The sequence below is a fragment of the Nicotiana tabacum genome, chromosome 12 (assembly GCF_000715075.1).
Source record: "Nicotiana tabacum cultivar K326 chromosome 12, ASM71507v2, whole genome shotgun sequence".
Lineage (NCBI taxonomy): Eukaryota > Viridiplantae > Streptophyta > Magnoliopsida > Solanales > Solanaceae > Nicotiana > Nicotiana tabacum.
Genome location: NC_134091.1, coordinates 19785738 through 19796740, shown reverse-complemented (window position 1 = coordinate 19796740; position 11003 = coordinate 19785738). Strand labels below are relative to the sequence as shown.

The 11003-nt window shown below is 33.4% G+C and overlaps 2 protein-coding genes across 2 annotated transcripts; both read left to right on the top strand.

Moving 5' to 3' along the window:
* Positions 1–2497: 2497 nt before the first annotated feature.
* LOC107807542 (uncharacterized) lies at positions 2498–4474 on the top strand. Its single transcript, XM_016631955.2, has 3 exons — positions 2498–3186; positions 3535–3720; positions 3790–4474. The coding sequence occupies exons 1-3, from the start codon at positions 2686–2688 to the stop codon at positions 4069–4071; spliced, it is 969 nt and encodes a 322-aa protein (XP_016487441.1). The 5' UTR covers positions 2498–2685; the 3' UTR covers positions 4072–4474.
* Positions 4475–8112: 3638 nt separating this feature from the next.
* On the top strand, positions 8113–10690 carry LOC107807540 (putative BOI-related E3 ubiquitin-protein ligase 2). Its single transcript, XM_016631950.2, has 4 exons — positions 8113–8271; positions 8378–8481; positions 8584–8888; positions 9833–10690. Exons 1-4 carry the CDS (start codon positions 8195–8197, stop codon positions 10358–10360), a joined length of 1014 nt encoding a protein of 337 aa, XP_016487436.1. The 5' UTR covers positions 8113–8194; the 3' UTR covers positions 10361–10690.
* The last annotated feature ends 313 nt before the right edge of the window (positions 10691–11003 follow it).

Below are 11003 nucleotides of genomic sequence, written 5' to 3'. Positions count from 1 at the left end.
TTGGGCCTCAACGTAGTGTGCAATGTTGACATCGTTATCTGCCATTTTCTATGATTTTTGGTAAGAACAAAGAATCAAACACATTAGTAATAGATGCAAGGACCAACTCAATTACACAACTGTCTAAGCCCCACTGTGGGCGCCAAAGTATGTTTACCCGCAAAACGGTACAATTGAATTTACACGTGGTTTATAGACAAGTAAATCGATTTGATCCCAAAATGATAAATAAATTAAACATAAATGTAAGACGTAGCGTTGAAATCGAGATAAGACAACAAAAATCTTGGTTCAGGGAGCAGAGCTTCCGGAGACAGTAGTAACAATATTAATAAGCAAGAAGATAAAATATTATTGAGCTTTGAATAGAGTACAGTATGAGCTTGTTAGAAAATTTGTGTCCTTACAATGGTTGTTGAGCTCACTATTTATAGTTGCACCTCGGGAACAAAGTCCTAGAATCAAGGCCCTCTTAATGGACAATTATGAGGGTCATTGAAGAATGTGTAACGGTAGGCAGTGAATGCCATATTCTCTGTAACAGACTATGTAGCTAATGTTATAGAATATTCTCCATTAAATGCTACCGGGTGGCAGGTATTTATTTCGCCTTTATGAACACAATTCCCTTCGGGAACAAACGAGATTGTTGCCTTCGGACCTGATTGCCTTCTGTTTTTGACTCCACGTATCGCTTTATCATGCGAGCATTTAATATGAATATATTTTACCCCATACAAAGTAATCAGTAGTTTGATACGATATTCATGGATTATGTGTGTATGCCTCGGCTGTTCCTCCAACGTTGTAGGCTTATACTAGCAGATTCTTCAAACCGAGCGTAACGTTTACAATGATCTTTCTAAACCAAAAGAAGGGCCAACTTAAGTGGATGGGCTTCTTTCTTTGGTTCTGTAATGCGGCCCAACAAGGCTGGATAGGCTTTAGTTGGTCGAATCTTGTTCAGAATTATCATTACTGGGCCTTTTTGGACCTTTGTTTGCTGACATTCCAGCAAAGAAAGGCCTCAAACAGACAGGATCATTTGGCCTGCTTCATCTATCAAACGAGAACATAAGAAAAATCTCTAAAGGGGTCGTTTGGTACGCGGGATTAAAGTGGGATAAGAGATGAGATTAAACTTATATTATGTTTGGCTTGCGGTTATATCGCCAACCAAACACAATATAAATTTAATCTCATGTATTATCTCATCTTATCTCGTAAACTAAGGATTATTTTATTCCACCTCTCAGGTGGGATAAATTAGCCCAGGGATTATATAATTTCAGAATAATTTAGTCCGCGTATCAAACGATCCCTAAGTATCTAATTTAAAAGAAACTTATTGTTTGTGTTCTATTTAATTTGAGGTAAGATGATTTAGGCTTTTATAAGTTCACTAGAGTGCCACTTTTTGTTAGTGTATATTTTGCTTTAGGAATAGAATCAAAATAAGGAGTACAATCGAACCTTTTCATAAAAGTTTTGTTTGTTCTGAATATTTTTTAGTTATTAGAGTGAAGTGTTATTATAGATAATATATATTATAATATAACATTAAAATTTGGTTCTAAAAAAGATTTAGTCGTATCAATAAAGTGTATGACCATAAGCATCTTGAGTTGCCTTAATCAAGAGAAAAGCAGAAAGATATGATCCATGAGCACACTGCATCCTTCCACATGGTTTATCTTTTTTTATAGGAAAAAGAAAAAAGAAAACTAAAATAAAAAGAAACCATGGTTGCCCTTTTCTAAATTCACATGGTTTGAGTGTTAAAGGTGGATCCCACTCCACCGAACCGCCCACTTTCCTCTACTTTTCCAACATGGACATTATTTCGCAATCACAGGCATAATATATTAGAAAAATCTTCCATCAGTTTATTTCATTTAGCCGTATTTGGCTAGACAAAAAAACTTCAGAAAGGAATCTTTTTTAATATATAGTAAAATTATTTATAAAATTTATGATTTTAAATATATCATAGCATTTTTATAAATACAAGATCATATTAATAAAAGTAAAATAAAAATCTGAAATTAAAATATTATCTAATACTTTCTCCGTTTTAATTTATGTGAATATGTTTAACTAGTCACAGAATTTAAGAAAAAATAAAAAATTTTGAAATTTATATTCCTAAACAAGTTAAAAAGGGGCACAAAATATATGTGTGGTTATAAAAGTTTCTCATTAAGGGTAGAATTATAAGTTTAAGTTAAATTATTTTCAAATTTAAAAATAAATAATTTTTTTTAAAACGGACCAAAAAGAAAATAAGTTCAGATAAACTAGAGAGTACTAAAAAGACATTTTTAAAAAATGCAAAAAAGAAAAATTTATCATAAAAAATGGAAGTTAGTTTAAAAGTTTACAACTTACGGTAAATTTTAGTCATCAAAAGTAGGAAAATCTACAATACGCGGGGTAATAGAGTTGCCAACTCTAAGGCAGCTGTATTGATCAATGAAACTCTACGACTTCCACAATAATGTTTGTTAGGCCTATTTTATTTTCCACTTTTATCCCGTCGGTGACTAATACATTTTTTTTTAAAAAAAAAACACACATTTTGTACTTACATATTAAAGCAATAAATCAGGATCTCAATTCAAAGTAAAACCCAACTCACTAACTACAGTTCAACAATTCTTTTCTTCTTTGATTCAAGCGGAAAAAATGCACGCGAAAACTGATTCAGATGTAACCAGCAGCTTGGCACCATCATCACCGGACCATAATCGGCGGCCGGTGTATTACGTCCAAAGTCCGTCGCGTGATTCACACGATGGGGAGAAAACAACGACGTCGTTTCATTCAACTCCAGTTATCAGTCCTATGGGTTCTCCGCCTCACTCTCACTCCTCCGTTGGCCGTCACTCCCGTGAATCCTCCTCCAGCCGATTTTCTGGCTCACTAAAGCCTGGATCTCGGAAAATTTCTCCTAACGACGCCGCCGCCGCAGCCGGCGGTAGAAACCACCGCAAAGGGCAGAAGCCGTGGAAGGAATGTGATGTTATTGAAGAAGAAGGCCTGCTTGAAGATGATCAGTACAGCAAACCTCTCCCTCGCCGTTGCTATTTTCTAGCCTTTGTTGTTGCGTTTTTTATCCTCTTCTCCTTCTTTGCTCTCGTCCTTTGGGGTGCTAGTCGTCCTCAGAAACCCAAAATTACCATGAGGGTAAGTCTTTTAATTTAATCACTCTGCTCTAATTTAAGTGACATAATTTGGCTTAGTACAATTTTTTTTTAAAATATATAAACTTTTGAAAGTTATTATCTGAAATGTGCAATAATGGAGTAATATTTATGTGGTAATAAAAAAAAGATTAAAATTAAATTATTTATATATATAAGAATATGTCATTATTTTTCGAACGAATTAATAAGTAATAGTGTCACATAAACATAAACAGGAAATGAGGAAGGACTGTCTTTTTGGTTTGCTATTATTTTGATTTTAAAAATAGAAAAGTTTGATGCTTTAAAGGGAGATTTGAAATGAGTATTTGTTGGATTTTGATTTCAGAGCATAAAATTTGAGAGATTTGGGATTCAAGCTGGTTCTGATAACTCTGGAGTAGCAACCGATATGATCTCAATGAACGCTACAGTGAAATTCGTTTATCGTAATACTGCAACATTTTTTGGTGTACATGTCACCTCATCCCCTGTTGATCTCTCATTTTCAGAGCTCATACTTGGCTCCGGAGCAGTAAGTCATTTAACTAGCTTTTTTACTTAATTTGAGTTCATGAAATTCTTATTTTCCATTGTTTTTCAGATGAAGAAATTCCACCAATCAAGAAAGAGCCAGAGAGTTGTAGCTGTATCGGTAATTGGAAATAAAATTCCACTATATGGAAGTGGAGCAAGTCTGAGCACCCCAAAAGGCGCTACCGCACAGCCCGTGCCATTGAAATTGAACTTTAAGGTTCGATCAAGAGCTTATGTTTTGGGCCAATTAGTGAAGCCAAAATTCTATAAGACGATTGATTGTTTAATTACTCTTAATACCCAGAAGCTTAACGTTGCGATTCCGCTAAAGAATTGTACATACAGTTGATTATTGAGCCTCTGGGTTTGGTAAAGTCTTGATATTTTTATCAATCTTTATTGTCAACAAGTAAGTACTACATTGATAGCTATTGGGGCAGTTCGTGGTCTCTCTCTTTACCCCACTTACCAACTTTCTCTTGAGTGGAATATGGACAGGACAGGCTGGATTTGGCTAATGTCTTTGCTTGAATTGCTCAAATTTTCAACAACTTCGCAAACAGCTGATTGATACTGGAAAATGGACAGCGAAGGATGTGACGATTATTCATTTCTTATGTTAATTAATCTTGTTATTATAATATATACGATCCTGTCATATTGTAGATTGATTTGTTTATTTGTTAGAGTGTTGAATTATCATTGTCATTATTAGTAAATTATTAGTGTTATACTACAAGTTATTACTCGTTTGTTGGGTTTCCACCATACGCTTAGCGGAGTACAAGTTTTATATGAATTCAATATTAGTGCTCGTATAGCCATAATTTGATAGTAACAGCAGCATTGGCATTCAATAATTCACTTCTTTAATAAGGACAATATGTAATAAGACAATCAAAGTCTACAAAATTCATATAATCTCTCTCTCTCTATATATATATATATAAAGTGGGCAATAAAAAAATGAGGTGACACCTCTCTTAAGCCAAAAAACACATTTATCTTTTCTCCTTTTTTGAGGGTTTTCATCATTTTTTTCCATTTATTTTATATTAAAAATCCAATCTTCATAACTCACGCCTCTTTATCTTCATAACCTATATTTTTAATAATCTCAATAACTTTCATGCCTTTTATATTCATAACCTCTAAATATTTAATGTGTAAGTTTATGACTATTTATTATATGTTCCTCCATATGTACCTTTATTATTCTGCTTATAATGGTTTGAGCTATCTCTATGCCAAAGATCGTAGTGGATAAGAAAAATTATACTAAGATATGGTATAATTTCTATTCTTTGTTTTTGTTTAAGGCAAATGCACGAATATATTCCATACATGTGTGAATCTTAAGAAGAATGTTTAAGAGGAAGTGTCAAATAATGAGGTGAAGATCGAAGTAAAGCTTATTTCACAATTCTCACTAATGGTCTTTGATTTTGTCATCTTTAGGTTTATGTTGTATAAGTTGAAATAGTGATTTTTTTCAAATAATACATAGAGATTTTGATATCTGTTTTTTTGTTGTATATATTTATACTCTACAATTGCAATAACTTTGAGTCGTGATTTTATCCGATGTCGAAGTGAGATTCTAATGTGTTTTTCTTTTCCTGTTATATATAGATTTATCATTTTTATAAATATATTTTTCTATATGTTCTTAATTTTTTTGCCTATATTTCTTTCCTTTAATGAACTTTTTTGAATTAGGCATTAATCTATGACATTGACAATTTGTAGATAACTTTAAGTTAACATATAATATAATCTAATTAATTAAGAAATCACATGTAATAATAGGTTATTACCGATCAAAAATTTTAACACTGTAAATGGGGTAGGCTTTTAGTAGTTTAAAAATCACTAGACAACGAGTTATTAACTTTATGAAATAAAGTATTTTTTATTTTTGGGTTATACTAACGATGATTGAAAACTTAGTGAAGTTCATAATCAACTTGCAAACAATACTCATTATTCTAATGTTAGGATTTACACACAATTAGTTTTGATCCTTATCTTATTAAGTGTGTTATTGAAATATTTTTTTATTAAAAAAATTAAATGTTTATGTGAATCACTACTAAAAAATCAGATTTTAGTGACGGACAAATTCTGTAGCTAAACAGAAAAATCCATCGCTAATATCATTTTGGCGACGGATTAGCAACGGATTATCAAGAAATTCTGATAGCTACAAGCATTTTAGTGACAGATTAGCGACGCCATTCGTAGCTAATACCAGATTTCTTTTGTAGTGAATACTTGGTGAATTTTATTCTTTAAAATGTGACATTATCTCTAATTTAATATTACAGTTACTCAATTAAATGTATCTCATAAAAACATGTTTTAACTACCAGAATAATATAATAAATTAACCGAATAAATATTTTAACATTTATGTTGCAAAGTAAGAGTAGGAGGTTTCCTAATGATCTTTTGTCAAAAAGTATATATATTTTTTCTCATATAATTTTTCAGCTTCTCAATGTACAACTAACAATAATTTAATTTATTTTATTTGTGTAATTGATAGTTTTAAGAATCTATGCAACTTTTATTTTAATTTTAGGTTTTATTTTTCTTAGTCTTGGACTTTCTTAATTAGATAAAATTTAAGTAATATTCATTGATTAGTCAAGCGCTAACGAGCAAGAAAACGGATGCATATACAGTTAACTATACATCACATAGATTATTTGCTATAAATAAACTAAATTTATGAATTAAACCAAATATATTTTATTTATTGGCGATTTGCTTTCTCATAAAAAGAGGGATAATATCTACATTTGTTATTAGCTCGATAAATTCTCTTTTAAAATTTTATTGATGTTTCTTAAACCCGCGCAAAATGCGGGTAAGTTTACTAGTTTATTTATAATGCTTTGTGTATATCCTCTTATTCCTTTTTCCAGAAGATCTTGTAAGGAAGGATCAAGAAAGAAGTACAACTGTTACACTGATAAAAGGAAAATTACTAAAAAAGAAGGAACTGCTCTATTAGTTGGCTATTAGTTTATGTGCTGGTGATATATAAGTCTGATATTTGCCCAAAGTCAAAGTTTTACAACGAAATCAGATGGATTAAACATAGCTTTAGCCCCACTGCTTTTAATTAAGGATTGTCAAAATGTCACCTAGAGATATTTTCCATCAACATTGTCTATTATACAAATATTGCGCCACATTGAAAGGGAAACCGACTTGTAGTCTTAATTGTTTTAAAATCATCATGCGCTTAAGCCAATAAAATGTAGCAAAAGAGAGAGTTGGGGCCACAATAGAGTGTTTAAGCCAATTTATTTAATATCTCAAGTAGCAAAAATCGTCCTTAATGTTTGAAATGTCGAAAAAGTGTGGTCTATTTTTGGACGTTCCTCCATTATCAAAATGAGTTTAAACAGTGTAATTTTTTTAATGATCATATCACTAAAAGATATTTGTTAGTCCCCACTATACACTTGCAAATAATTAAGCATAATATTTATTGAAGAAGTATATCCTTGCAATAGAAATCTAAACTCGTTTAAGGCTTATTTGAATCATAAGAACGAGACTTAGTAGGTGTTGTTTGACATAAAGAGCAACCCGGTGAAAAGCTCATGCTATACACTGAGTCCGGGAGGGCGTGACGTTGTTGGCCTCACATGGAGAATGAGGTCAAGTAGAGAGCGGCGTTCCAGTTCAGTTTGTCGGCAATAGAGTCACGAGTATTCTTCTTTATCTTAATTTATGTTGTCTTCCACTTCATATTCTCCAAATCGAAATCAAGGCTTCTATTTAGCTTAATTAGAAAAAGACATGTGCTTTAAAAGACAATCAAGGAAACCAATAGCCTAAACTGTTGACTTCCATTTTCAAATTCAAGGAGGGTGTGTCTAAGGTCAGCCCAAAAGATTGAGTATATGTCTGTCTAATAAGATCAGTCCCCATTGGAAATTCAAGGTCAATTTCATTTTTAGCTTTACGGGTATTTCAGGGGGCAAGTGCACAAATAGCCCCCTATTTAAATAATATCCCAAGTTAATAAAGTGTTTAAAACTTAACCACCTTAGAATCAACTCTCAAATGCTTGATCTATGTATGTAATCCATGTATTATTAGTGTCTGAATTTTCTATTTACAAATCAGAAAAAAAGTTTGCTAATACCCGCTAAATTTTAAATAATTTTAATATGTTGGGTTCTCGAAGCGGATATCTAGTGCAATTCCGACGCATTTTGAATCTGTCGTGGCCCATCAGTAATTGAGATTAGCCCAATTAACGATCCTGATCCACCCAAACTCCTCCCATGCGCCCAATTTGACAATTCCTGAAATTACAGGGACGAAACAGCAAATTCAGGAGAATCTTTTTTCTTCGCGAACCACCTTCACAATCTTCAATATTGAAAACACCACCCCCACTTTTTCTCTTTCTTCTCCCACCTTCCCTTCTCTCTCTACAAACCCTAGCTATGGCTCTTCCTCATCACCATCCTCAACTACACAGTATTCAGCAACAACAACAGCAGCAACAATCCAAATCTTTCAGGTATATTCTTATGAATTTCATCTTACCCATGTTAAAAATTTCCCCTTTCTTGTCTAAAAATCTTGTCTTTTTGCTATTCTGATTTTAATTTCTGATTTTTTTGTAGAGATATATACAACAATATGGACGGTCAGATTTCAACCCCAGTTGCTTATTTCAACGGCTCAAATCTTCCCGAACAGTCTCAACACCCTCCTTATATTCCTGCTTGTATTTCTTCTATTCCTAATTTTTATTTTTTTGCTTAATAAACTTTTTAGGGTTTTATCTAATTCTCTTTTATTTTTCCTGTTGCTCATTTATTTTGGGCAGTTCAAGTAGCGGGGTTAGCTCCTGGTCCAGCTGATGAAGGAGCGCTAGATTTGCAGTGGAATTATGGACTGGAACCAAAGAAAAGGAGACTCAAAGAGCAAGATTTTCTTGAAAACAATAACTCTCAGATATCTTCTGTTGATTTCTTGCAGCAGCGATCGGTGTCTACTGGATTGGGCTTGTCTTTGGATAATGGACGTTTGGGTTCATGTGGTGACTCAGCATTTCTTGGGCTTGTGGGTGATGATATTGAGCGTGAGTTGCAGAGACAAGATGCTGATATTGATAGATACATCAAAGTTCAGGTTTCATGACTACTGTACCTCTTAAGTATCAATTTTTTTTTCAGTGTGTGTGTGTGTATTTGTGTTTCTTCACCTTACATTTACGGTTTGGAAATTTTACTGTTTACATTAAGGGTGCAGTGATTTAGGGAATTGAGTAAGTATATCTGAAGAGTGTTATTGTTCCTACTAAATGAGGCTGAGCTGGCATACATGATTGCCCTGGTTGTTACTGGAATTTCCCTTTAAACCTTGAATTTTAACTAGGTCGGTTGTGAGGATTTTTGAAGCCGGAGTAGGACAAAGTATATTATTAAATTAATGAATGTACATCCTTGGTGTTATCCAGTCAGATTAGCTTTCCGTTAGTGGAGATTTCTTTCAGGGAAATTGTATAGCATGTTGAAGTTGTAGGTACAGAAACTTTTTGACAGTTGAGCATTTGCTTCTTTGTGAAAAAAAATCAGCCAATTGGTTGTGTTTGTTAGGCCTTTTAGCTTGAGAAGATTTGTTGTTGTCAATTAATTTTGAGATAGTTTGAGAGGTAACAGAGCTGCATACATGAAACTTTTCCTGACCTGAATCATGTATAGGACTCGTATTTGAAGTGTAATTACTTGTTTTGGTTCATACTAATAAATAACCTAATGAATGTTACACTCTTGTGTGTGTTTAAGAATCTGTTAAACATTGGATATGAAATAGGGAAGTCTTTATTTCTGCTCATGTTTCAGATGTTGGCATCTTGAGTTTCGCTGTTGATATTCTTATAAAAATAAAGTATCTGCTTTAGATATTCTAATAAAAATAAAGTATCTGCTTTAGATATTCTAGCTGCTAGTTAAAATCTCTTTGGCATGAACCTGTCCAAATAGTTGACATAGTGGCATTTATAACAATTATGAATGTTAATATTATCTTTGTTGTAAACATTCTGCTTGATTTTTTTTTTTCCAATTCAAAAGGGTGATCGTTTGAGGCAAGCTATCTTGGAGAAGGTTCAGGCTAATCAGCTTCAAACTATCACCTGTGTTGAAGAAAAGGTCCTTCAGAAACTTCGAGAAAAAGAGGCAGAGGTTGAGGATATCAACAAGAAAAACATGGAACTTGAATTGCGAATGGAACAGTTGGCTTTAGAAGCCAATGCTTGGCAACAGCGTGCCAAATACAATGAAAACCTGATTAACACACTTAAGGTAAATCTGCAACACGTTTACGCACAAAGCAGAGATAGTAAAGAAGGCTGTGGTGACAGTGAGGTAGATGACACTGCATCGTGCTGTAATGGACGGGCCACAGATTTCCACTTGCTTTGCCGGGATAGCAATGAAATGAAGGAGTTGATGACTTGTAAGGTCTGTAGAGTCAATGAAGTTTGCATGCTATTGTTACCCTGTAAGCATCTCTGCCTGTGTAAAGAGTGTGAAAGTAAGCTTAGTCTTTGTCCCTTGTGTCAGTCCACTAAGTATATAGGCATGGAAGTTTACATATAATTGGATATTCTGAATCTAATGTACATGCCTTGACCAACTTAATGTCCTTCCTCCTGGTCAGCTGACTCTTTGTATACACTTAAACCCACCTAAATATTCAGTGATCTCTCTATTAGGAATTCTTGGCATTCTAATTGTCACTTAGGACTCATCTTGGATAAAATGGCAGTTAACTTTTGGGCTGATGTTACATTTCCTTCAGAAGATCCAGTATATATTGATGCCTGTATTGATTTGCCAGTAACTGTACTGTCATTGTGTAATGACATATTCTCGCTAAGCAACATTGTGTATTTTGTACTATCTAGTTGATGACTGGATTGCCATTAAGGTATATAGCAGACAACTTACAGTAGTGAAGACAGGCCAAAGATTGTGTTATTTTAGAATTTTGGGGTCAGATAACCTATTTCCTTATATATGGTCATGGGCAATACTTAATTTAGCACAAAGAATTCATCAAAGGTATTCTTGATTATAATTCTCTGGTGCCGCAGCTAAACTAGTTTTCATTTAAAGGAAGTCTAGGGAGTTCAGATAACTAGATAATTGTCTTTAAAGGAAACCTTGTTTCTTCATGCAATACTAGACCATGTTTTTACTGAGGGCATCACAAGGACATTGTGAGTATGTTTCCTGATTC

Excerpts from the sequence above, each read along its gene's own strand:
- LOC107807540 (XM_016631950.2), top strand. The coding sequence starts at position 8,195 with ATGGCTCTTCCTCATCACCATCCTCAACTACACAGTATTCAGCAACAA. Across the intron at positions 8,272-8,377 it reads CAACAATCCAAATCTTTCAG|AGATATATACAACAATATGG; the intron begins GTATATTCTTAT and ends ATTTTTTTGTAG. Across the intron at positions 8,482-8,583 it reads CCCTCCTTATATTCCTGCTT|TTCAAGTAGCGGGGTTAGCT; the intron begins GTATTTCTTCTA and ends TATTTTGGGCAG.
- LOC107807542 (XM_016631955.2), top strand. The coding sequence starts at position 2,686 with ATGCACGCGAAAACTGATTCAGATGTAACCAGCAGCTTGGCACCATCA. Across the intron at positions 3,187-3,534 it reads AACCCAAAATTACCATGAGG|AGCATAAAATTTGAGAGATT; the intron begins GTAAGTCTTTTA and ends TTTTGATTTCAG. Across the intron at positions 3,721-3,789 it reads TCATACTTGGCTCCGGAGCA|ATGAAGAAATTCCACCAATC; the intron begins GTAAGTCATTTA and ends ATTGTTTTTCAG.